Raw genomic sequence first — 25,336 nt, 5'->3', positions numbered from 1 at the left:
AATATTTTACAGTCACTTCGTTATTGCATTTCAAATCATCCTGGGGGTTTATCATTGCATGGGGTTGTCGACCAAAAAGAATCTCAAAGGGTGATAGGTTAAGGGGGGACCTGGGAGTGGTTCTGATGCTGTACAATACTAGTGGCAAAGCTTCTGGCCACAACAATCCAGTCTCAGCCATCACTTTGCTCAGCTTGTTCTTAATAGTGCTGTTCACTCTCTCCACCTTCGCACTTGCCTGTGGGCGGTACGGAGTATGCAGCTTGCTATTAATTCCCATCAGTTTGCACATAACCTGAAAGACTTCACCTGTAAAATGGGTACCCCATCGCTTTCAATTATTCTAGGGATACCATATCTACACACAAATTCCTGCACAATTTTCTTTGCAGTGAACGTAGCAGTATTTGTGGCAGCAGGGAACGCTTCTACCCAATTGGAAAACACATCAATACAGACTAACACATATTTTAAATTCCTACAGGGTGGTAACTGTATGAAATCAATTTGTATTACCTGAAAAGGGCCGTCTGTCGGAGGGATATGGGATGGTTCTGTTGGTATTGACTTTCCAATATTCTTCCTCAAGCAAGTAAGACATGTCATTGCTCTCTTACCCGCATGAGAAGAGAATCCTGGCGCACACCAGTAGGCTCTCACCAGCTTACACATACCCTCTTTACCCAGATGAGTCAGACCGTGTGCCGCCTCAGCTAAGCTTGGAAGATATGCTCTGGGGGCCACTGGCTTACCCTGTCCACCTGTCCAGAGTCCTGAGGACTCCTGGCCACACCCCTTTGACCTCCAGACCGCCTTTTCCTGTGGAGAACACAAATTTTGCATTTCAATTAATTTTTGTGTGTTGATTGTGTTGAATGTCATCAGTGATGTGATATCTGTTTGTATGGGGGTGCTGGCTGCTGATTTAGCAGCTTCGTCTGCCCGGCTGTTACCAAGTGAGATTGGATCTTGGTCGTAAGTGTGTGCTTTGCACTTGATAACAGCCACTCTGTCTGGTTCTTGTATCGCTGTTAGAAGCCTTTTTATGTGGGATGCATGCGCTACAGGTGTGCCAGCTGCCGTCATGAAATTTCTGAGGCGCCATAGGGCCCCGAAATCATGCACTACTCCAAAGGCATACCTAGAATCTGTGTATATATTGGCTGACTTACCCTTGGCCAATTCACACGCTCTGGTTAGGGCGACCAGCTCAGCAACTTGTGCTGAGTGCGGTGGGCCCAGGGGTTCAGCTTCTATGATACCTCTGTCATCTACGACTGCATATCCAGTACACAGGTCTCCCGAGTCCGTCTGTCTGTGGCAACTACCATCAATGTAAACAGTAAAATCTACGCCTTCCAGTGGGTTGTCACTAATGTCAGGTCTTGCAGTGAAAGTCTGGTTCAGGTATTCCATACAATCATGCGTGTCAGTGTCTGCACTAAATCCTCCTTCACCATCATTCTCATCCTCCACCCTTTGTGCCTATCCAGGCACACCCGGCAGATAAGTTGCAGGATTTAGTTCACTGCATCTCTTTATGGTGATGTTTACAGGGGTCATTAGTGTTAATTCCCACTTTGTAAACCGTGCTGATGAGACATGTCTGGTTTGGGCGGAGTTCAGTAAGGCTGACACTGCATGAGGTGTATGGATTGTCAGGTTGTGTCCTAACACTACGTCTTCGCTTTTACTTACTAGCAAAGCTATCGCTGCAACACTTCGCAAGCATGTGGGGAGAGACCGCGCTACGGTGTCCAACTGTGAACTGTAGTAAGCTACCGGCCTGCTGGCATCACCATGTCTCTGGGTTAGGACACCTGCCGCACACCCAGCACTTTGCGTACCGTACAATTCAAAGGGTTTCCCATAATCTGGCATGCCTAATGCAGGTGCCTGTGATAGGCACTGTTTGAGTCTCTCAAATGACAGTTCGGACTCATCTGTGTGCGAGATCCGATCTGGTTTGTTCGAAGAGACCATTTCTTGCAAAGGTAAAGCCAGTATGGAGAACCCTGGGATCCAGTTTCGGCAGTACCCACACATTCCAAGAAAGGTGCGGATGTGTTGCTGGGTTTGTGGCAGTCATGTCGCGAATTGCCTGTATTCTATCAGCGGTGAGGTGTCTAAAGTCCTTGCATCAAGCAATGTCCCAAATATTTTACCCTGGTCTGGCGCAACTGCAACTTATCCTTTGAAACCTTGTGTCCCGTATTAGAAAGGTGAAACAGAAGCTGTTTCGTGTCTTTCAAGGACGATTCGAGTGAATCAGAACACAGCAGTAAGTCATCTACATACTGTATTAATACTGATCCGCTCTCAGGTTGAAAGGATTGTAAACAGTCATGCAAAGCCTGGGAGAAAATACTTGGGCTGTCAATGAAACCTTGGGGTAGGCGAGTCCAGGTGTACTGTACTCCCCTGTATGTAAATGCAAACAGGTATTGGCTGTCAGGGTGCAGAGGGACCGAAAAGAAGGCAGAACAGAGGTCAATGACAGTGAAAAATTTTGCAGTAGGGGGAATTTGCATGAGGATGACAGCTGGATTTGGCACTACGGGGAATTGGCTCTCAACTATCTTGTTTATCCCCCTTAGATCCTGCACTAGCCTGTAACCCCTCCCCCCACTCTTTTTCACAGGGAAGATGGGACTATTGGCAGTGCTGGACGTCCTGACTAGGATGCCCTGTTGTAGCAAGCGCTCTATGACTGGGTACACTCCTAATTCCACCTCTGGCTTCAGAGGATACTGAGGGATTTTTGGAGCTATCCTACCATCTTTTATGTGCACTACTACGGGAGCTACATTCGCCATCAATCCAGTGTCTTGTCCATCTTTGGTCCAGAGGGATCCCGGTATTCGTGAGATAATTTCCTCTACCTTTGATGGACACCTGTCTATAACAGCAGAGTGTGACATTAGCCTTTGTGGGGTGTCTAACATATCCTGCACTTCCTGAACGTGATTCTCGGGTATATCCACGAAGACACCCTCAGGAGTACAATATATGACACACCTCATTTTACACAATAAATCTCTCCCAAGTAGATTAGTCGGAGCCGATGCAGCTAGCAAAAAGGAATGCTTTGTCTGCAAAGGCCCTATCGTAATCTCTGCAGGTCTACTCAAAGGGTAGTGTTGCACTACTCCTGTTACTCCCATTGCCGAAATTGTTTTACCCGTGGTTTTCATACCTACCGTCGAATTTAACACTGACCTGGCCGCCCCTGTATCTACAAGAAAAGGTAATGATCTACCAGCTACATCAACTGTGACCTCAGGTTCACTACCAAGGCTAGCAATCAACTTCACTGGCTGCAGACTACAGGTGTGGCCCAACCCCTATTTTATATTGTGACCCTCCCGCAGCGCACTGGCAGCTACAATATGTGAGGGGGGTAACTGAGAATTTTCGGAGGTCTGCCAGTCCCTCCTAGGTGGGTACCTCCTTGTTTCCCCTGCATGTGGCTCATAACTTCTCCTATGCGATCCCTGATCCCAATTATGTGTATTATAGTGTGGTTCATATCCTGGTCTAGGGGGTCGGTATACCTTATGTGTGTTTGTATACCTACAATTCCGTGCAAAATGTCCATCCTTCTGACAGTTATAGCATACTACTACACGTGACTTACCATCAGGGGTCTGGGGTTTTGGCTGATGCGGTTTTGTTGTAAGAGCATTTATACTTACTGTCATCAGCTTATCCCCCTGTGACTCCCTGTGCTTAATGACGTTCCGATCGTGCTCGATAGCGGACTCTCTTAATGCAGCCACCGAGATACCTCTCCAGTTAGGTAGAGTGGTTTGTACCCTTGTTCTTAATGTCTCTTTTAAACAGTCCATTAATACTGACACAGCTACCTCCCTTTGATGTACATTGTCCTTAATGTCCTCGATCCCAGTGTATCTAGCCATTTCCTGCAGTGCTCAGTGGAAATATTCAGATGCCATTTCACCTTCTTTTTGTCTTATGGAAAAGATTTTATTCCATTTGACAACAGTAGGGAAATATACTCCTAATTGCAGATTGATTTGTCGTACATTCTCCTGAGTGTACTCATCAGTGAGAGGTACTTCTGCATCTAATTTACAATCAGTAATGAATTTTGCGGGGTCAATATTGGAAGGTAAACATACTCGTAGCACTGTTCGCCAATCTTTGTTTGTCGGTTCGGTGGCGTTACCTAACTCTTTAATGAACCTCTGGCATGCGACTAGATCCTTTCTGGGATCGGGAAATTCTGACATAATTGCCCTCAATTCTGTCCGGGACCAGGGACAATGCATAGCAATGTTCCTGATGGGAGTGACTCCCTGAGCGTCTGTCCTCCCATTGGGGACTGCGATCACCCTGACAGGATTTAATTCAATTACGTCATTTTGAGTTGACTCCACAATCTGAGGTGCTATTGTTTCTGCATAATGTATGGTACCGTACTTACCTGTGGACACGACCTCACTTATCCCTCCGCTAGGGGGCCTTACTACTGCTCTTACTGGTTGGGCCATGCCCACCTGAGTATTCTGTATGGTGGCTGCTAGAGAGAGTGCCGATATCGTGCTGGGCTCATCTTCTTGCTCACAGTCCTGAGGAAAGTTTAAAATGGGATACAACTTGCAAGGGTTAGCGTTAGTACATTTATCATCTATACTCTTATCGGATACCAATATGCCATTGTCTGTAGCCATTTTCTCCCCCACAATATACGGTGGTGGTGGTGCGGTTGCCATCATTTTCCTGCTAGGTTTGGAACCTGCTGCGTGAGCTAATTCTCTTTGCATATCGCCCTCTTGCTGCCATAAGTTTAAACAATTTGTGTGTCTGACCCTTTGTTTTCGGGATTTTATCAGACATATCCGAATCCTTAAATTCTGCAATACCTCTGGATCAAAACTGCCTACCTTAGGGAATGGTTCCCTATCTCCCGCAGTCATACGTTCCCATTCATTGCACAAAACCTCTGTGTGTGTTCCATACTTCTCACACATTATGAACCTCGCTGACCCCCTGGGCCGCAGTATGTCAACCTGAACCCTGGTTGAACGTCCCTTACTTGAGCAACTGGCCCCCATATTTTGCAGGTATTGTCCTTTCGGCTAATCCCACAAAAAAACCAAAATACTCAATATAAGGCAACGGTGAAAGTTCTCCGAGCGCTCTTCACCCGCTCACCGCCCACGTTGGCCAGTACTACCATACACTGTCGATAGCGAAGGCAATGTACCCAACTTAGGGCCCTATGTAACCTCTATTTACTGGAAGTTTCTGGGAATAACAAACCCTTTCCAGTAAATATAAGCTGTTGGAGATTTCTTGAAAGAGACCAGCGAAAACTCCCTAAACCTTTATTATACACAAATCACGCTTGCGTATGCTATATACAGCGCTAATGATACCGCGATTTTACGCAAAGCTCGTAAAAAGGATATCACGTTGCGCTAAATATTGCACCCACGAACGCGCAGTCCAATCGCACAGCGTATAGGTACTTGTTACTTATCCGCTGTACGACCACTGGAATCGATTTTCAGGCTACGAAACCTCAGCCGGAGCGTATAAAAAAAAACTAAATGGGTAAACCTTCGCTAACCCCCTGGGCCGCGGTACTCTAAACCTCGCTGACCTCCTGGGCCGCGGTACTCTGCTACCTTGCTCCTTTGTACTTCAATCTATATTAACATGAGTCAGCTGCCTCACGCCACCAAGTCTCCACTCACTTGATGTACCACTCGACGGGATCCCGAATTCCTTTGGTCCACTACGTTCTCTGTTACGTTTGCTCACTCACGTTCACTCATTCAAATACACTTTGGTTTTTTCTGTACAGAAAATTATCTTTCATTCAGATAAACAGCTTTAGTACCAGAGGCAATACAGTAAAAAAAGGTTTTATTTAAACTAAATCTTGGAAACCGAGCAATTTGTGCTAATGTAGCGTGGCTACTGTCCCGCCCCTAAACTAAACAATGCTATTGTGTAATTTGTACTTAGCAGTCGTACCCTTACGCAGGTTGCGTAAACACGCGACTGTGTGTATGTCTTTACATTGCGTACGCAGTCCCGTCCTTTGTCCGAGACACGTGTACAGAAACCGTACGTCCGCAATAGTACAAATCCCACACTTCTATAAATGTAAGCGATATTACCTATAATCGCTCACTTAACACAACACAGTTTCTTTCTGTATAAACCTTTTTAACTAGGCCAGACTGTGTTTGTGTTTTACGTTTACTTCCTTAATATTTATTCTATGTTTTAACTAAATAGCAACAAATTTCTCCGCACAGGTCTAAATGAATCTAGTAATCAGTACTTATGGCAACAATGTGAGCAGGTATACAGAGTACAGGTGTACGCTTGTGTTGTGTGCGCATTTGGCGCCAAACAAATTCACAGACTTTTTAAATAGCTTTGCGTATTTACTCTACGGGTCCCACCACCATCCCTACAAACCATGCAGAGCAGACGCCATCTAACCAGCAATAAAATAGGGTTTCCAGTGTATCCTGCTGCCAGAAAAAGGTTTACGTAGGATACCTGTCTGCCCTTTGCTGATAGATAAAGTCTGCATTAACCTGCTAGGCTGCGGGTATGTGGAAAAAACGGACGAAGCCCCCAATTGATAATGTTGATATTATCTTAAACCATAAAGCTATACCTTTAAACACACTTTTACCATGGAGCCGCTGCGGCTGCTAAACTGAATATGCACTCTACGTACCTTTTACGCTATTTGCGTAATGAGTCCCGTACCATGTACGGACTCTGCGTACAAACGTCGCGCTGGGGGTACAAAGTACACGCAGCGCGTACACACTCAATTAATACACTTTTAAACCTTATACAGTTAGGCAATGTAATACACTATAAACCCTAGCAGGGAAAAGAGGACACAACACCGATTTGTAGTTAATCACTGGGTTCCGACACCACAGAGTAATATTTCTGAAAGGGGGTTAACAATACAAATTATGCACTACAATACAACAGAGTAAATGGCTACAGTCAATGTACATACGTGAGAATATTCGCATGCGCCTCCCGGTCCGGTCCTCTGCTATCAGGTAGATAACGTTAGGAGTCTTGTGTCCGGTCAGGCAGCAACAGGCTTTTTATACAATACTTCCAAAAGCAATACAATGGATACTGTAATCCCTTTGTCCATTGGACACAGGGATGCATCTTTACAGTACAGGAGAGGTCATAGGTTGATTTGAAAAGGTGGGCGATGTCTTTCTCAACTGTTCTTGTGGGTGGTCTCCTCTGGATTCCCACCGCATACATAATATACAGTAAATACAGTTTATATCTATATTCTGCTTCTGCACATAACTAGCCACAGGAACATGCGATCTTCCGCAAACCAACACCGAAATGTTACCCTTAAAATACCCTACAGCTGGATACCAGACACCACCTTATAACCTTAGTATGTCCCCTCCTATAATGCAAAGGTGAATCCCTTTGTTCTGGAATCATTTAAACTGTTGATACTTGCTGATGTGGTGCAGGGGGACTATGTGTACAATGTGCACTATTTGGATTAAATATGTAATGTTTTGATAGCCCTCCATGTGTTCACAAACTCCACCCTAAATACCCACACCACGCGCAGGACCACGGGAGCAACCATACGCAAATTGCGGATATGTGCACGCACGGCGGAACAAGTGCACGCGCAGTGGGCATCTGTGTGTATTTTATACGTGCTGCGTGTTCTGTAATATTTTTCGACTTTGACAATACCCAGGCCCCCCGAAGCCTTAATCCAGCTCTGCTTATTGCCACTCATTACTAATAATAACACCACCCCACTGCATTCCCCAGATTTTTGGGAGGAGATCCAGGCAGTGATGCAGCAGTCCGTACGAAAGGCATTCTGCAGAATATGCACTGGTGACAAAAGTGCGAGAAGGGGAACTTTGTTCCCATCCAAGCACTATATGGCGGATCTCGGCAAGTGCACAGTGTGAGTTTTGCATACTGGGTTTTGCACGGTGGCGGGTGGGGTCTAGCTTATAAAGTTGGGTTTCATTTACTACTTCAGGGGTGGAGATGTACTATAACTAGGATCTATATCCACTGTGAGGGCTATGGACCATATATATATATATATATATATCATTATTTGTGTTTTTTTGTTTGTTTTGTTTTTATAAAATATTTAAATATATTTGTAAAAATACTGTCTAAGCTATATTAGATTAATTTCTGTTTTGGGGCTAGGAACACACATGAACAATGTAACAAAGGATATGATGGTCACTCCAATTTCACAAAAGGTGGGTACACACCTAGAGATGTCTGCTGAGCAGAGTGTGGGGGGAGGGGGGGGGGGGGCAGCCGCTCACTTCACACAGCAGGCACAATCTAACATTAAGGGGGTTATTCAGGTTTGTTAGCAAACCAAAAAAGTAAGCAATTGGACAAAACCATGGGGGTCATTCCGAGTTGTTCGCTCGTTGCCGATTTTCGCTATGCTGCGATATGTTGCTAATTGCGCATGTGGCTGTAGAGGGTGTCAGCATTGCTCACATTGTGGTGATTTCCTATGTTGTCTGAGTTGCTCCGTGATTGTGTGTTTAAGTAACCACACCAAATCCCGTTAGAAGTAAGCCTGACTAAACCATACAGCACATTTATTGTCTGAACATGACATATTGATTTTCTGATACTCAATATATGATGCTTTCAAAATATTGTATGTAAATCGAAGCCTGTCTTGAGAAAGATCCCTGAATGAGGATCGAAACGTCGACCTAATGAGCCGAATATAGACTGAAATAAAGCTGTTGTGAACAAATTGAAGTTGCTGACTGTTTGAACTCGACGAGTGCACCTCCACACTGTTGGATTCTTGTTTAAATATTGTGGGTCTACCCGGTTAGGGAGATTTCCACTAGGGAGCACCTCACTGTTGTTTATTTTTCTAATGTGAGTGCAGGAACATACATGTTATATATATATATATATATATATATATATATAAAGGCAGCGGCACTCCAGTAAAAGTTAAAACCTGATCACGCCTTGACAAAGGGGCTACGAGCCCCGAAACGTTGGCCCTATGTGACCACTTTTTTTTATTACACACTGAAATCCTCTTTTAACGTTTACCGAAGTGCCGCTGCCTTTTTCCACGTTTATTTCATTACCAATTTGCGGAGGGCACCCGGGATTATTGCAGGTACACAGGGAGTGCCGGGCATATATATATAAATATATATATATATATATATATATATATAAAATCCAGTATTATTATTTTTTATATTGTGTACATATATATATATATATATAACTACACTTTTTTTTTTTTTTACACATTGCGCCAGGTAGAGCACATTATACACATTGCACCAGGTAGATGACTTTATACACATTGCGCCAGGTAGAGCACGTTATACACATTGCACCAGATAGAACCTCCTATACACATTGGGCCAGGTAGAGCACATTATACACATTGCACGAGGGTACAGCATGTTATACACATTGCAACAGGTAGAACCCCTTATACATATTGCGCCAGGTAGAGCATTTAGACACATTGCACCACCGCCCCAGACCCCCAGTCCAAAAACTAGTACAAAAACATTACTAAGGGTTCCGTGTGGTGTGATACAGAAGGAGGTCCATGGGGGTGACACCATGAGTTACCATACCGGGTGACACCAACCCTAGTGACGCCTCTGCAGGGGGGGGCAGATATAACATTTGCAGAAAGAGTTAGATTTGGGTGGGTTATTTTGTTTCTGTGCAGGGTAAATACTGGCTGCTTTATTTTTACACTGCAATTTAGATTGCAGATTGAACACACCCCACCCAAATCTAACTCTCTCTGCACATGTTATATCTGCCTCCCCTGCAGTGCACATGGTTTTGCCCAACTGCTAAAAAATCTCCTGCTGCGATCAACTTGGAATTACCCCCCATGTCCAGTGTACTGTATTCTTGCTACACATGTGTCTGCATATGTCCACTGGGTACATTCGAAATCACATAAAATTAATTGGACACGTGTTCTTAAATGCATGCAATAGAAATTTATTGGTAAACAAAGTTTGTTATACAGACACAATCTTGTTGGTGGTTACTTTTCTCTATGTGATAAATCTAATTCATCTACTTAAGGAAGCGTAAGGAAAAATAAAAATGTCCTTTATACGGAGTCCCACCCCTGAGTTCTTTTAGTTGTCATAAGCTTTGTGGCCTGGAAATTACTAGCTTTGTCCTCCACAAATGAGCACATAGTGCTGAGATATTATATGCCCTCCACTTTATAAATAAATGCTAATAATATTAATAAAAGTAAATATATCAGATATCACCAATCAAAGTGCAAAACTATATCCTGTTTATAATTTAACGAGCAAATACATTTTAACCATGTATGTGGTCCAGCATTGCTCTACATGATCAGAAACACTAACAATATGCAACCAATCCATTGAGTGCAGCATAAGAAATCGCAGGTCATGATCAGCAGGTGGAATATTATGAAGTTTAGCTCTGTCCATCTGTCACCCTCTCTCCCAACAGCCACCTCCTCAGATGTGATCCGCTCCACCAGTTGTCGTTGGCTTCTCTGCAGCCCCTTCTCTTTTGATCTCTCGGTGTCCCTCTGATACCGCCTCATCCCCATCACTATCATAGACCTGCCCCTTGTGCCTTAGGCGGAATTTATCCCGGGGACTAGAGTCTGCATCACTGAATGATTCACTGGTGCGAATGGTGGAGCTCAGCTTCATTCGGCGGAACCGAGGGGACGGCTGACTTGACACGCTGACGGAACTTTTACTGCGACGAAGAACCACAGGGTCTGTTGAGGAGTTAATAGTGTATAATACATATTGATGAGATTAAAAGTAAATAATATAAATGCTCATATTCCCTAAATTATGACTATATTGTTAACACCTTAACAATCAGAACATTTTGCTTTTTGTTTGCTTTGCTGGATAAGAAGAAAAAATAAATATATATATATATATATATATATATATATATATATTTCTGAAGCAGAGTGGATCTTGATCCAGAGGCACCAATAGGCTAAAGCTTTAGTCTGTCTCAGGATGCATTGGGGCCTTCTCTATAACCCTGCCTCCAGGCACTGTGAGCTCAGTTTCAGTTGGTGTCTGCAGCAGCAGGTCACTTAAAAGGTGGGCTGCACTGGGCAGCCCTGAAAAGCTCTTTCTGGCAGAAAATTTCTTCAAAACTGGGCTGTCAGCGCTGTATGTCATGGTGACACTTCAGCGCTGCAGCTCCATTACCTCCCAAGCGGTGTTCCATACTCCCGCTGGCTTAGTTCCCGGGCACTTGCGGCGGAGATGCTCCGTCTTTAGGTACTACGGGGAGGAGGCAAGAGGGACCCGCCATTAAATCACGTTCCGTTTGCGATCTAGGGAGACAGGTCACGGCGCTGGCGTGGACACTGTCACCGAGCAGGGACCCCACTAAACCACCAGGGCGTGAGTACAGGTCGGGTGTACTAACACCCCATTTAATAAGGCTCACATAACCCGGGGTGGAAGTCCAGCATAGGGGAGTTGACACTTTACTTGTAGCACCTCCCCGGCCCAGGGCGCCATCTACTGCAGATTTTTCCACCCTGGAGCTGCCTCACACTCTCCCTCACTCCCTGACTGAGACGCTGGGCGCCATCTTATAAGCATAGTTGTGGCTAGTTTCTGGGACTGCAGGGCAAGGTCTCTCTTGTAAAGCCACCTGTATACACCGCTGTGACTTTACAAACACTTGAGTATTCGCTGGTGTTGTGTACTGTGTCTACAGTCACATACTAATGGATTTATTTGCAGGTATTGTACTCTGTCTGGCTTTATCGTACTAATTCGCTTTGTTGTTGCATTTGTGCACAATATCTAACAAGAAAGGCAGTAGGTCTGTGGACGCTCCTCCATCATGCAGAGCATGCGCTAAAGATTTACAAGAGGGGGAAGCTGTGTATGATTTTCTGTGTACTATGTATCTCCCAGTCAGTCCACAGCTCCTGTAACCAATCAGGAGTCACCCTGGGCTGCCTTCACAAACCTACTGGGTGGAATGCCTTACGCCCCCTATGGGACCACCTGTGCCATTACAGCCACAAATTGTCCCTATGGTTAATCCGCCTTGGACGGAAAATTTGTCTAACCAGTTGCAGCAATTAAATCATTCCTTGGTGAGACAAAAGTCTACTCCCAATCACTCTCGTGTCTCTGGGTCATCTAAGCGGGCTGCTTCCTCCTCACAATTCACTAATCTCTCAGATGTTTCATCTGAAGAGGAGGGGGAGCATACTGTCCTGTCAGACACTGAATCAGGTGTTTCTGACAAGGATTCTCCATTGCAAATTGATGTCCCTGACCTTGTGGTTGCTATTAAGCAGATCCTACAAATCAGTGATGATGAGGATTCCACTATTGTGGCTAAGAAAACTGATATGTTTAAACGGCAGAAAGTAGTTAAAAATCTATTACCCCATTCTGAGCATTTAGTGGACATCAGGAAGGAGCCCTGGTCTAATCCAGGGAAGAAATTCCCTCTGTCTAAACGGGCCTTGGCTCGCTATCTTCTCTCTGCAGAGTTATGTAACAGGTGGGTAATTCACCTCCGGTGGATTCTCATGTCAACCGCCTAGTGGTGTCGTCCACTCTGCCTGTCACCACTGTCACTGCAGTGAAGGAACCGACAGATAAGCGTGTGGAGGGATGCCTGAAATCTATTTACTCTCTTACAGGTGCTGTACATAGACCCACTATTGCGGCCTCTTGGGCTGCAAATGGACTTGAAGCATGGGTTCAGACATTAAAGGAAGAGCTGCCCAAGGATATACAGATGTATCCTCATACAGCGTTGCTCATAGCGCACTATTTAGGGTCCTGTGTCGTGAGTTGGAAATAACGTTATGGCGTGCGTTATATCCTGCGCCATGTAATACACAGTTTAACCACTGGGTGGCGAATGCTCCACGTTGAGACTACAGTGCTGAATACAATGCTGTGGCAGTAAGCAGTGATCTGTGAAAGGCTGGCCAATCACGTTCTTCCCTTTATAAAAAAAAATCCCTTTCCACAAATTACAGTGCCACGCTGCCGCCCGTTTAGTCAATTAATTTTTTCGTTACGTTGTGTACAAAATACCGGATAGCATTAATATTACTCCCAGATGGTCTACAGCCACACTGCCGCCCGATCACGCTAGATATGGATATTGTTGTTATAATATTAGCATAACAGCATTCATATTTCGGACTAGCTATGGCAGAAATATTGAATGCAAAGTGCACTGGGTCCCTACTGTACCTCATGATGGTATCCGTATTCAATCCGTTTCATTTTTTTTTAAGCACTCAGATACAACACATCACATATATACCTGGAGGGCCTGCCTGTATCGTGGTCGGCTGTGGCCTAATGAGAACAGCATCTGCCTGCAATGCTTGCACTCGTGGGTTCGATACCCATTAGTGCTTGATCACTGCTAGGGACAATGTTAAAGTTGTGGCCGATGCGTTGACCATCATTTTTTTTTTTTTGTGTATTTAGATATTCTATTTTAATACAATAAAGTTTTTTGGTGTATTGCAAAAGTCCACTTCTACTAAATACAAGGCCAAGCCCTGTTCACGCTATTCATCTAGTCGTTACGTCGTGTACAAAATGATGGATAACATTAGCATAAGCAGCAATCCTATTTCGGAGTAGCTTTGTGTTTCTGTTGTTTCAAATGTGCAGAAATATTGAATGCAAAGTGCAACTGGGTACCTACAGTATCTCATGAATGCACAGTATGACTACCAGATGTTCTCCAGGCACACTGCCGCTTGATCACGCTAGCTATGGATATTGTCGTTACTGTGTGTACAAATTGCAGGATCACATTAGCGTAAGCAGCTACCTCACATTACCACCGCCGCCTATTACATTCAGGAGGCGTCCTCTGACGCGGGTGTGTTGGCAGCCAAGGCATCGACTATGTCTGTCCTGGCTCGCCGTATTCTGTGGTTGAGGTCATGGAATGTGGACCTAGACTCCATAAAGACATTGGAGGTACTCCCCTTCACTGGGGACATTTTGTTTGTGGAAGACTTGAATAAAATTATGTCTGAATTAGCAGCCGCTAAGACTGCTTTTCTCCCACATACTAATCCTTCTGCACAGAAGGCTAAAGGTACCACCTTTCGTTCCTTTCGGCATCAAGGGAAAGCAAAATGTCAGGCATGACCAAGACAATCTTGTGCTCCCAAAACCACCAAGCCCAAGGCAAAGCGATCCTGGGTGGCCCGTCAGCCTGCTTCTAAACAAGACAAGCCTGCTGCATGACGGGGCAGGCCTCCACCTGACAGGAGTGGTAGTGCCGGTTCCTCTAGCCCAGAGAGGCAGAGGTTACTACTCCACCCTGTTTCTAGTTCCGAAACCTAATGGGTCTTTCCGGCCTATACTCCACCAGAAATCACTGAACAAGTTTGTGAGAGTGTCCAAGTTCCGTACGGAAACACTGCGCTCAAATGTACTGGCTATGGAACCCGGAGATTATATGGTATACCTGGATATACAGGATGCGTATACCTATTGCCATGTCGCATCAGCAGTATCTGCGGTTTGCTATTGGCAAACTCCACTATCAGTTCCAGACTCTACCATTTTGGCTACGGCTCCTCGGATCTTCATCAAGGTCATGGCCGTAATGATGGCCCATCTCCGTCGCCAGGGAGTCAGGATCCTGCCGTATCTGGACGATTCTGGCAAACTCCCACGATGTCCTCCTCAGTCATCTGCAACTGATGGTAAGCTTCCTACAAGCCCACGGGTGGCTCATCAATTGGAAGATATCCTCGCTGGTCCCAGCTCAGAGCATGGTGCCAAAAAAATAAAGAACAGCAGCGCTGGTGGGAATAGAGGCTTCCAAATAAATGCAGAGCTGATATAAATACAATTCTATTGTTTAATATGACATACTGTATTAACATCACACAGTAAAAACATAATAAAAAACTGATTTAAGAAAGATCTGCTTAATCACTGAATAGCCGCACTAATAAATCACGTGATGAAAACGATACACAAGCACCAATCTGCAAGGTTTTAATTGCTGTGGTGAGTAGCTGATATATAGTTATTAACCTTAATATGCAGACAGACTGGATACAGTGTTATCAAGTGGCAACTGTAGCATGTGCCGTTTGTAAGTCAATATAGGATGTTATAGAGTATCTCACCAGATGAATGTATATTAACCGATGGTAGGTTGAATGGTGGAGCTCCCAAAAGGACTTATTATGTAGCGGTATTCTGTCCACTGAATGACCGGTGTATGTCACGGCAGGTGAACGGTATGGTGGAAAAGCAGGTATTTTATTACCTCTCCGTGGGCTGGCTGACCTGAGCGTCCTCTGTTATACCCACTGCTATAGTGTGAGGGAGAGATACACCCACGGCAGACTTGCCAGAATGTGCCGGAGAACACACGGTATACTGCTCTCAATTTAGGTGGAGATGCCGCTTCAGTATTCAGGGGAGCATCGGTGATAAAGCTGTAACAGCCATGCGGATATCCCAGTGACGAAAGGGGAGGAGCCCTGATGCGTTTCGTCACGGATCACGTGACTTTTTCAAGGCATTTATTTTTTTGTCGTTATATTCCATCAAAAGTATACACATTACTTTTTACAGGAGCAAACAAGGGACCAGTAATTAACATTTATATCTTTCTCATTGGCGCTTTATAGCAGTAATTATTCCTTTATCAGAGCATGGTGCACTTGGGGGCACGCCTGGACACACAGTTTTCTCCATAAAAAGTCCTGAGACTTCAGGACAGGATAATATGCTTCCTTTGTCGGCCCAGATTGTCGATACACTCAGCGATGTAAGTACTTGGCCTGATGGTGTCAGCATTCGACATGGTAGAGTACGCTCAATTTCATTCTCGCCCTCTGCAGAGGTTAATCCTTTCCAAGTGGGACGGCCTACCTCATCAGATCAGATCTCACATGATTACTTTGACTCCGGAGGTTCGTCTGTCGCTGACCTGGTGGCTACAGGACCAGCAATTGAGCAGGGGCCATCCCTTCTGGATCTCCGACTGGGTCCTGCTGACAACGGACACCAGTCTGAGGGGATGGGGTGTGGTGTTGGAGCAACACTTTTTTCAGGGTCGCTGGATCCAGGAGGAGTCACTCCTCCCAATAAACAGTCTGGAAGTTTGCGGGCGGTGTTCAATGCATTGACTATCGCCCTGCCTCTCGTACAGAACAGGCCGGTTCAAGTACGGTCAGACAATGCCACTAGGGTGGCATACATAAACCATCAAGGCGGCACTCAAGGCCGCATGGCTATGATGGAAGGGTCAAAAATCCTTTGCTGGGCGGAGCGCCATCTGCCAGCAATATCAGCAGTGTTCATTCTGGGCATCCTATACTTCGAAGCGGACTTACTCAGTCACCAGGACATGCATGCCAGAGAGTGGAGTCTTCATCCAGAAGTCTTTCAACTCCTAGTGGACAAGTGCGGCCTACCAGACGTAGACCTGTTGGCATCTCGACGCAATCACAAGGTTCCGGTCTTCCAAGGACCAGGGATCCTCAAGCAGCGTTCGTGGACGCACTGGCAATTCCATGTAACTTTCGGCTGCCCTATGTGTTCCCTCCAGTGTCACTCCTGCTCAGGGTCCTGCAGAAGTTCAAACAAGAAGGAGGATTTCTACTTCTAGTCGCTCCAGCGTGGCTCAGACGGCATTGGTTCTCAGACCTGCAGGGTCTATTGACAGAGTGTCCTGTTCTACTTCCTCAGTGCCCAGACTTCCTCGTACAGGGCCCTTGTCTTTATCCGGACCTGGCCAGGCTGGCTTTGACGGTGTGGCACTTGAAGCATCACTCCCGAGAGCCGAGGAATTCTCTAAGGCACTCATCCAAACTATGTTAAAAGTCTGTAAAGCGGTTTCAGCTCGGATTTATTACAGGGTTTGAAATTCTTACTTCACCTGGTGTGCTGATAAGAATTATGATGCATACAGAGTCAGAACTTTCAGAATTCTGGCTTTCCTGGAAAGAGGCCTGGGCTTAGGCCTTCATATGGCCTTCCTCATATCTGCCTTGTCAGTATGGTTTCAGAGAAAAATTGCTTCTATACCTGATATTCATACATTCACTCAGGGTGTTTTACGGATTCAGCCTCCCTATGTCCCTCCTGTGGCTCCATGGGTTCTGTCTGTTGTCCTGAATGCCCTGCAAGAGTCTCCATTTGAACCTCTTGAGACGGTGGACCTTAAATGGCTCACGGCCAAGGTTTTGTTTTTACTGGCTATTGCCCCTGCTAGAAGGGTGTCGGATTTAGGCGCATTGTCCTGTTGTCCACCCTTTCTAATGTTTCATCGTGACCGGGCAGTTCTTAGAACTCACCCAGGTTATTTACCTAAGGTGGTGTCATCTTTTCACCTTAACCAAGAGATTGTGGTTCCAGCCTTTATCTCTTCTGATTTGTCCGCCAAAGAGCGGTCTTTGGATGTGGTACAGGCTCTCCGTATATATGCAGAGAGGACTGCCTCTATCAAGATGTCAGACTCCCTTTTTGTCTTGTATGGTTTTCACAAATGTGGCTGGCCTGCGAATAAGCAAACTTTGGCCAGATGGATTAGAATGGTGATTGCACAAGCTTATGCGCAGGCTGGTCTCCCAGCTCCTGCTGCTATAAATGCCCATTTGACTCGGTCTGTTGGACCTTCTTGGGCGACTTGCCATGGCACATCCGCAGAACAATTGTGCAAGGTGGCTACATGGTCCTCTGTGAACACGTTTTTTAGGTGTTATGCCTTTGATAATTCCGCCCCTCAGGATGCTTCCTTTGGACGCCGGGTTCTCATACCCACTAAGATGCGTCCCCTCCCTTGAGGAACTGCTTTAGGACAACCGCGATGTTTCCATGTGGAAACCAATGTAACCTGCTGGAGAAAAGGAGAGTTATGGTAGACTTACCATTGTTAACTCTCTTTCTGCAAGGTACATTGAGTTCCACAGGGCGACCAACCTGACGCACCTAACTTCTATGGTTTTATATGGAATTAGCCGCTGGTCCCTTCTTCTGTCGTGAGAATGTGGTTCTATGTGACTAACATCTACCTTCTCTCTTACCTGCTCCTGCATTGGACTGGTTAACAAAACTGAGCTCACAGTGCCTGGAGGCGGGATAATAGAAGAGGTCCCAATGCATCCTGGGACAGCCTAAAGCTTTAGCCTGTTGGTGCCTCTGGATCAAGATCCACTCTACACCCTGATGTTTCCCTATGGAACCCAATGTACCTCGCAAAAAGAGAGTTAACAATGGTAAGTCAACCATAACTTTTTTGCCTCTATGTTTTAACTGCAATTTTTTTGTATTTCATAGGCATTGGATGGGTGAGCATGGGAAAAAAATACCACGAAAATATTTTTCCATTAAATACGTTCCATAGTTATTCTGACACATGTAGTACAACTACAATATTTAATAGTCTTTTGTTTTCCCTGCCTTTGCTAGCATCTATCTACTATTGTGACTATGGTGGCCAATCTCGGGATCGGCGGGATCCCAGGATTTAGGGCCAAAAATGGCCGGGATTCAATCCCGGGATTGGAAGCTCCAATCCCGGGGATTGAGGGATCAGCGTTGAGCGCCAACAGGACGCTCAGACGCTGCCCGGCTTCCTTCTTCCAGCTCCCCAGCGCAGCATGAGAGGTCACGTTGCGCCGTCAGCTGCTGCAGGGAGCCGCCAGCAGCGATGAGAGGTTGCTCCCCACCCGCCCCCGGTATATGGTGAGTTATGTGTACGGGGCGGGGTGGGGCGAGGGGGCGGCCACCTAGCTAAAAGTCAATCCCGGGTATCCCGGGAATCCCGGGATTGGCCATTTTTCATTCCCGATACCCGGGATTGAAAAAAAATGGCTCGGGATTGGCTTCCCTAATTGTGACATTACTGATATATGAAAATCCCTTTTTGTTTTTTATATTAAGCAAAATAGTTTCTATAAATGTTAATAGCGTAAAGATATAATTGTTATAATAAACCAAGAATCAATATGTTTACCTCTGGTGGGGCAACAATGATTCAATGGAAACTGAATGGATGGAGGTAACAAATTCAGGTGATGTGTTTTACTATTATATATTTTATGATTAATATAGGGAATATGCCAACTACTATATCATAAAAGAATTGGGTTTCAATGCATAGGTCGGCACATTTTTATTTCCATGTTTTTCCAACTTTGGCTTGATTTACACCCATAAGAATTTTAGAAGTCATCCAGGCATGACCATTTAAGGAACAAGGTACAGTATTATGGCAGAGTATATGGTAAAGCAATAGTGGGTGCTCAGTGTTTTCAAAGATACATTTAGCACAATAAAATAAAACTAAATGATGCAATGTGATTACAACATTTTAATAATTAAATGACACAATGTGGATATAAAATCTGGGGAATGATGCTGAAAATAAAATGGTACATAGATAAAGAACACAATGAAATATTGGTGCGTAAAACAGGATTGTGCCTGAAATTCTGACAAGATAGATAAAATCCAGTAAACTAGGATAAATTAAAGTATTGCAAAAGTCTGTGCAGAAGGTGCTTAAACCAGGTTATCCTGAAACCCGGGCATGGATCAGTACAAAGGTGAACAGTTGAATTCTGTTTCAGCAAATTTAATGTATGTGAAATGGAGTGTCCTTACCCGGTCTTTGGGGATGGAGCCACTGGTGGTACTATTAGCAGAGTGCTATCCGGATTGCGCACCCTGCTGGTCTCCAAAGCTTGAAAAACTGGGTAGTCTCTCCACTGGTCCTGATGGTTACAGCAGCTGACGCGTTTTGAGCCTAACTGGGCTCTTTTTCAAGGCTAGTCTCCAGTGTTTACATTCACATTGTGTCATTTAATTATTATACTTTTATAACCACATTGTATCATTTAGTTTTATTTTATTGTGTTAAATATATGTCTCCACTTTTGCTATACCACATACACTGCCACTATACTTATTTCAGATCTTGGGGAGACCTTAGGCATAATACACAGGCTGTACAAGGGTTGCACTATTGAGCTTCACTTATCATCCATTTAAGGTACAGCATTAGGCCATTTGATTTAATAAAGGTCACATAATTCCAAAGTGATTCCTAATATCTTTTCTAATTGCATTAGAGAGGGCATTATATCTTATAAATAATACCTGTTTCAATTTAGAGCAAAACACATTGTTTGCCTAAACAAATGCTGACTATAGATTCGACACCTAATGCTTTCAGAATAAGTCATATCATACAACTGACATTCTTATCAGACATATATTAATGAAGATCTCAGTAATATATGAGATGAATACTCAGCCTACTGCAAAGCAATGTGTGATTTAACAATGCTAATTAAAACTAATGACTCCATACTTTTAGAGGGGCTCTCAGGCTCCTTAGTGTGTTCTTTGGGAGGGTTCAGAAAACGGGTGCTTTCTCCAGGACCTTTTGCAGGCTTATCTTTGGTCTTTAAGAGTCTCTTCATTTTATCAGCAATCCAGTTACCTCTCCTGTGACTGTAAATGAGGAATAAGCATTATGTAACGACATATACCCTGTCTATTGTAGAAAGACATATTAATGAGTAAGCAAACTCTTGTGTAGTATTTTACAGTAAGTCTATATTATACTGAGCAACATAATATTATCTTGCATGGACAGCAGTTTCAATAACACTCTGTCCCAGCAAATGACATCCCAGTACAACGAAGCAGTCTTTCTATTACGTCCTTGAGGATGTTGGGGACACCAAAAGAACCATGGGATATAGACGGATCCGCAGGAGACATGGGCTCTTTAAGACTTTCAAAGGGGCGTGACCTGGCTCCTCCCTCTATATCCCTCCCCAGACTCAGTTTAGAAAATGTGCCCTGCGAGATGGAGGCACTCGGGGGAGCTCTTAGAGTTTCTCAGAAAAGATATAATGTTAGGTTTTTTATTTTGGGGAGATCTGCTGGCTACAGACTCCCTGCTTCGTGGGAAGGAGGGGAGAGCAGTCTAGACCCACGTCTAATGAGTTTCAGGGCTCTGCTGCTGCTGACAGGATGCCTTCAGCTCCTGAGGGGAGATGAACGCCGGGCTCTCCTGGATGCTCGCTCCCACAGCTTGCCGTGCCCCCTCTTCAAGCCAGAAGTCAGAAGACAGGTGAGTATGTGAGGAAAAGACATCTTCTCTTCAACAAAGACGGCATATAGAGGTACGCGCAGCATGATTTGCTCAGTGCGCACCAGGCTCCCGGACTGTACACACCGCTGGGTGCAGGGCGCTGGGGAGGGGGGGGGGGGGCACCCTGAGGAGCTAAAAATACCTTATAAATAAGGCTGGCATATCTGTACAGTGCCCTGGCACTGCCCGCAAACCCCCGCCAGGATAAACATGTAAAAATAAGCGAGAAGAAGCGCGCCATGTTGGGGGCGGGGCTTCTTCCTCCAGGCTCACTCGGCACCATTTCCTCCTCCAAGCAGCAGCGTTGGTCCTTCCTCACAGCAGACAAGTACATGGGGCTATTAAAACGAGGGGGGCAGATTATTTCTATACAGATATATAGCGCTGCAGCTCTGTGACACTTGAGGGTGTTTTCGGACCTGCACTTTGGCACTGGGGTGTGAGCTGGCTCCTTTCCTTTTGTTCCCTCACAGGCTTTTCTGTGGGTGCTGTTAGGGAGACAACATGTCTGAGGCAGAATTTTCCTCTCAGGGGGATAATTTATTGGGGACACCAAATGTTTTGTTGGTCCTGTCGGCACCGCCGACGGCTGATTGGTTACCTGCTGCAAATGCTTTAAATGCTAATGTTACGCTGTTAAATCAAAAGTTTACCGAATCTGACTCTCAACTACAGATTTGGAAGAAATCAGTAGATTACGCTTTATTTCAAGTGTCACTGAAACGTAGTGTTGACCAATTAGATTACACAGATACCGACACGGACTCTGATACCGGTGCCGATTATGCTGATTCTAGGTTAGATCCTAAATTGGCTAAGAGTATTCAATATATGATTGTGGCTGTCAAAGACATATTACGTATTGATGAGGACCCCTTTACACCAGAAACGAGGGTCCTTATTTACAAGGAGAAGAGATGCTCGGTTTCTTTTCCTACTTGTTTTGAACTAAATGACCTTTTTGATGGCATTTGGAATACACCTGATAAGAAATTTCTCATCCCTAAGCAGCTGATAGGGATAAGTGGGAAACACCACCCACAGTGGACAAAGCCCTAGCACGCTTGTCAAAACAGGTAGCGCTCCCTGCAGCTCAGTCGACGACTCTTAAGGAGCCGGCTGATCGTAAGCAGGAGGCTACTTTAAAAGCTATATTTACTACCACAGGGACGCAGCTTAGACCGCTTATTGCGTCAGCGTGGGTTAGTAGCGACATTGAAAAATGGGCTGAAAGTTTATCTGCTGATTTAGATACTCTGGATAGGGATAGCATCCTAGTGACGCTTGGTTATATCAGGGACGCGGCTGCGTACTTGAAAGAGGCTGCAAGAGATGCTGGCCTCCTGGGGGCTAAGGCTAATGCTATGTCTATTGTGGCTAAGCGTGCGCTATGGACTCATCAATGGAATGCTGACGCGGATTCCGAGAAAAACATGGAGTCCCTTCCCTTTAAGGGTGGGGAACTGTTTGGTGACGGCCTTACTGATTTAGTATCAGCGGCCACTGCGGGTAAGTCTACTTATTTACCTAATGCTCCTGCGCAACAGAATAAACCGCACTATCAAATGCAGTCCTTTCGGCCCAACAAATATAGAAAAGGCGAGGTAACTTCTTCCTCGCTACCAGAGGTAGAGGAAGGGGCAAGAGAACTCCCGCTTCCTCGAGTTTACAAGAGCAGAAGTCCTCCCCGGCTTCCGCCAAATCCACCGCATGACGCCGGGTCTCCCCTACAGGAGACCGCACCGGTGGGGGCACGTCTTAGGCTTTTCAGTCAGGTTTGGGTTCACTCGGACCTGGACCCTTGGGTGTTACAAATTGTGACCCAAGGGTACAAACTGGAATTTCAAGACGTCCCCCCCGCCCCGCTGTTTTTTCAAATCACCCTTACCAGTTTCGCTTCCAGACAGAGCTCTAGTCTGTGGAGCAATACAAAAATTATGTCAAAATCAGGTTGTGATCCCGGCCCCCCGGGAGCAACAAGGGGAAGGCTTTTATTCAATCCTATTTGTAGTGCCAAAGCCGGATGGCTCGGTACGACCAATCCTCAACCTAAAATCTCTAAATTTTTTCCTGAAGAAATTCAAATTCAAGATGGAGTCTCTCCGAGCGGTGATCTCCAGTCTGGAGGAGGGGGAATTCATGGTGTCTTTGGACATAAAGGATGCCTACCTTCATGTTCCCATTTATCCCCCTCATCAGAGTTATCTCAGGTTTGCAATCCAGGATACTCATTACCAATTTCAGACGTTGTCGTTTGGCCTGTCCACCGCTCCGAGGATTTTCACAAAAGTCATGGTAGAAATGATGGTTCTCCTCAGAAAAAGAGGAGTTACAATTATCCCGTACTTGGACGATCTCCTGATAAAGGCAAGGTCCAAGGAAAAACTGGTACAGGACATTACACTGTCTCTGTCGCTTCTACAACAGCACGGCTGGCTCTTGAACCTGCCGAAATCACAATTAGTTCCAACAACCCGGTTGGCATTTTTGGGTATGTTTCTGTACAGGATCCAGCTGAGAGTGTTCCTCCCTCCAGAGAAAGCACTGGAAATTCAGAGTTTGGTAAAACTCATTCTGAAACCACCAACAGTTTCCATTCATCAATGCATTCGGTTGCTAGGGAAAATGGTGGCGGCATACGAGGCCCTCCAATTCGGGAGGTTCCATGCCAGAGTATTTCAGTGGGACCTGTTGGACAAATGGTCCGGATCCCACCTCCATATGCACCGGGGGATAGTTCTATCCCCCAACACCAGGATCTCACTCCTGTGGTGGCTCCACAGCTCTCACCTCTTAGAAGGACGCAGATTTGGGATCCAAGACTGGATCCTAGTGACCACGGATGCAAGTCTCCGAGGTTGGGGAGCAGTCACACAAGGGGTAACCTTCCAAGGAAGATGGTCAAGTCAGGAAACTCTTCTTCACATAAACGTGCTGGAGTTGAGAGCCATTTACAACGGCCTTCTACGAGCGGAGCATCTTTTTTGAAACCGGCCTGTCCTGATCCAATCGGACAATGTGACAGCAGTAGCGTACATAAACCGCCAAGGCGGCACAAAGAGCAGAACAGCAATGGCAGAAGCCACAAGGATTCTTCGCTGGGCAGAGTCTCAGGTAAGCGCTCTGTCAGCAATATTCCTTCCGGGAGTGGACAACTGGGAAGCAGACTTCCTCAGCAGACACGATCTACATCCAGGGGAGTGGGGCCTCCATCAGGAGGTCTTCACTCTAATCACCAATCTTTGGGGGATTCCCCACATAGACATGATGGCGTCCCGCCACAACAACAAAAAACTACTAATGTATTAATCCAGGTCCAGGGACCCTCAGGCAGCGGCAGTGGATGCATCCGTCGGTGTACGTTTTCCCTCCACTTCCTCTCAATCCAAAGGTTCTGAGAATCCTAAGAAAATCACAGATTCCAGCGCTCCTTGTAGTTCCAGACTGGCCAAGGAGAATTTGGTACCCGGATCTTCAGGAGTTGTTAGTCGAAGATCCATGGCCTCTTCCTCTTCGCGAGGATCTGCTGCGGCAGGGGCTGTTCGTCTATCAAGACTTACAGTGGCTACGTTTGACGGTATGGCGGTTGAACGCCAGATTTTAGCCCGTAAGGGTATTCCCGATGAAGTCATTCCCACTCTTATTCTTGCTAGGAAGGGTGTGACGTCGAAACACTATCACCGTATTTGGAGGAAATATATTTCCTGGTGCGAGTCCAAGAAAGCTCCAGTGGAGAAGTTTGACCTTGGACGTTTTCTCCATTTTCTACAAAATGGAGTGGATGCGGGCCTTAAATTAGGCTCCATAAAAGTGCAGATTTCTGCTTTGTCAATTTTCTTTCAGAAACAATTGGCCTCACTTCCTGAGGGGCAGACCTTTGTAAAAGGGGTCCTGCACTTCCAACCTCCTTTTGTGCCACCTGTGGCACCTTGGGATCTTAATGTGGTTTTAACATTCCTAAAATCACATTGGTTTGAACCTTTAAGTAAAGTGGAGTTGAAATTCCTCACTTGGAAGGTTGTCATTTTGTTAGCATTGGCATCCGCAAGGCGGGTGTCTGAATTGGTGCCTTGTCTCACAAGAGCCCTTATTTGATCTTCCATGAGGATAGGGC

General features: G+C 45.4%; 1 protein-coding gene across 1 annotated transcript in view; it reads right to left on the bottom strand.

Moving 5' to 3' along the window:
• Nucleotides 1-10,043: 10,043 nt before the first annotated feature.
• CCDC88B (coiled-coil domain containing 88B) overlaps nt 10,044-25,336 on the bottom strand; it is a 124,110-nt gene continuing 108,817 nt past the window's right edge. The window contains exons 19-20 of the mRNA XM_063944974.1: nt 20,431-20,573; nt 10,044-10,828 (exon numbers count right to left, since the gene is read on the bottom strand). Of these exons, the coding sequence (XP_063801044.1) occupies nt 10,557-10,828; nt 20,431-20,573 (415 nt within the window). The 3' untranslated portion in view covers nt 10,044-10,556. The remainder of the gene's footprint in view (nt 10,829-20,430; nt 20,574-25,336) is intronic.

Source organism: Pseudophryne corroboree, chromosome 11, assembly GCF_028390025.1.
Source record: "Pseudophryne corroboree isolate aPseCor3 chromosome 11, aPseCor3.hap2, whole genome shotgun sequence".
In the NCBI taxonomy this organism is placed as follows: Eukaryota; Metazoa; Chordata; class Amphibia; order Anura; family Myobatrachidae; genus Pseudophryne; species Pseudophryne corroboree.
This window is presented reverse-complemented; position numbering and strand designations above follow the sequence as displayed.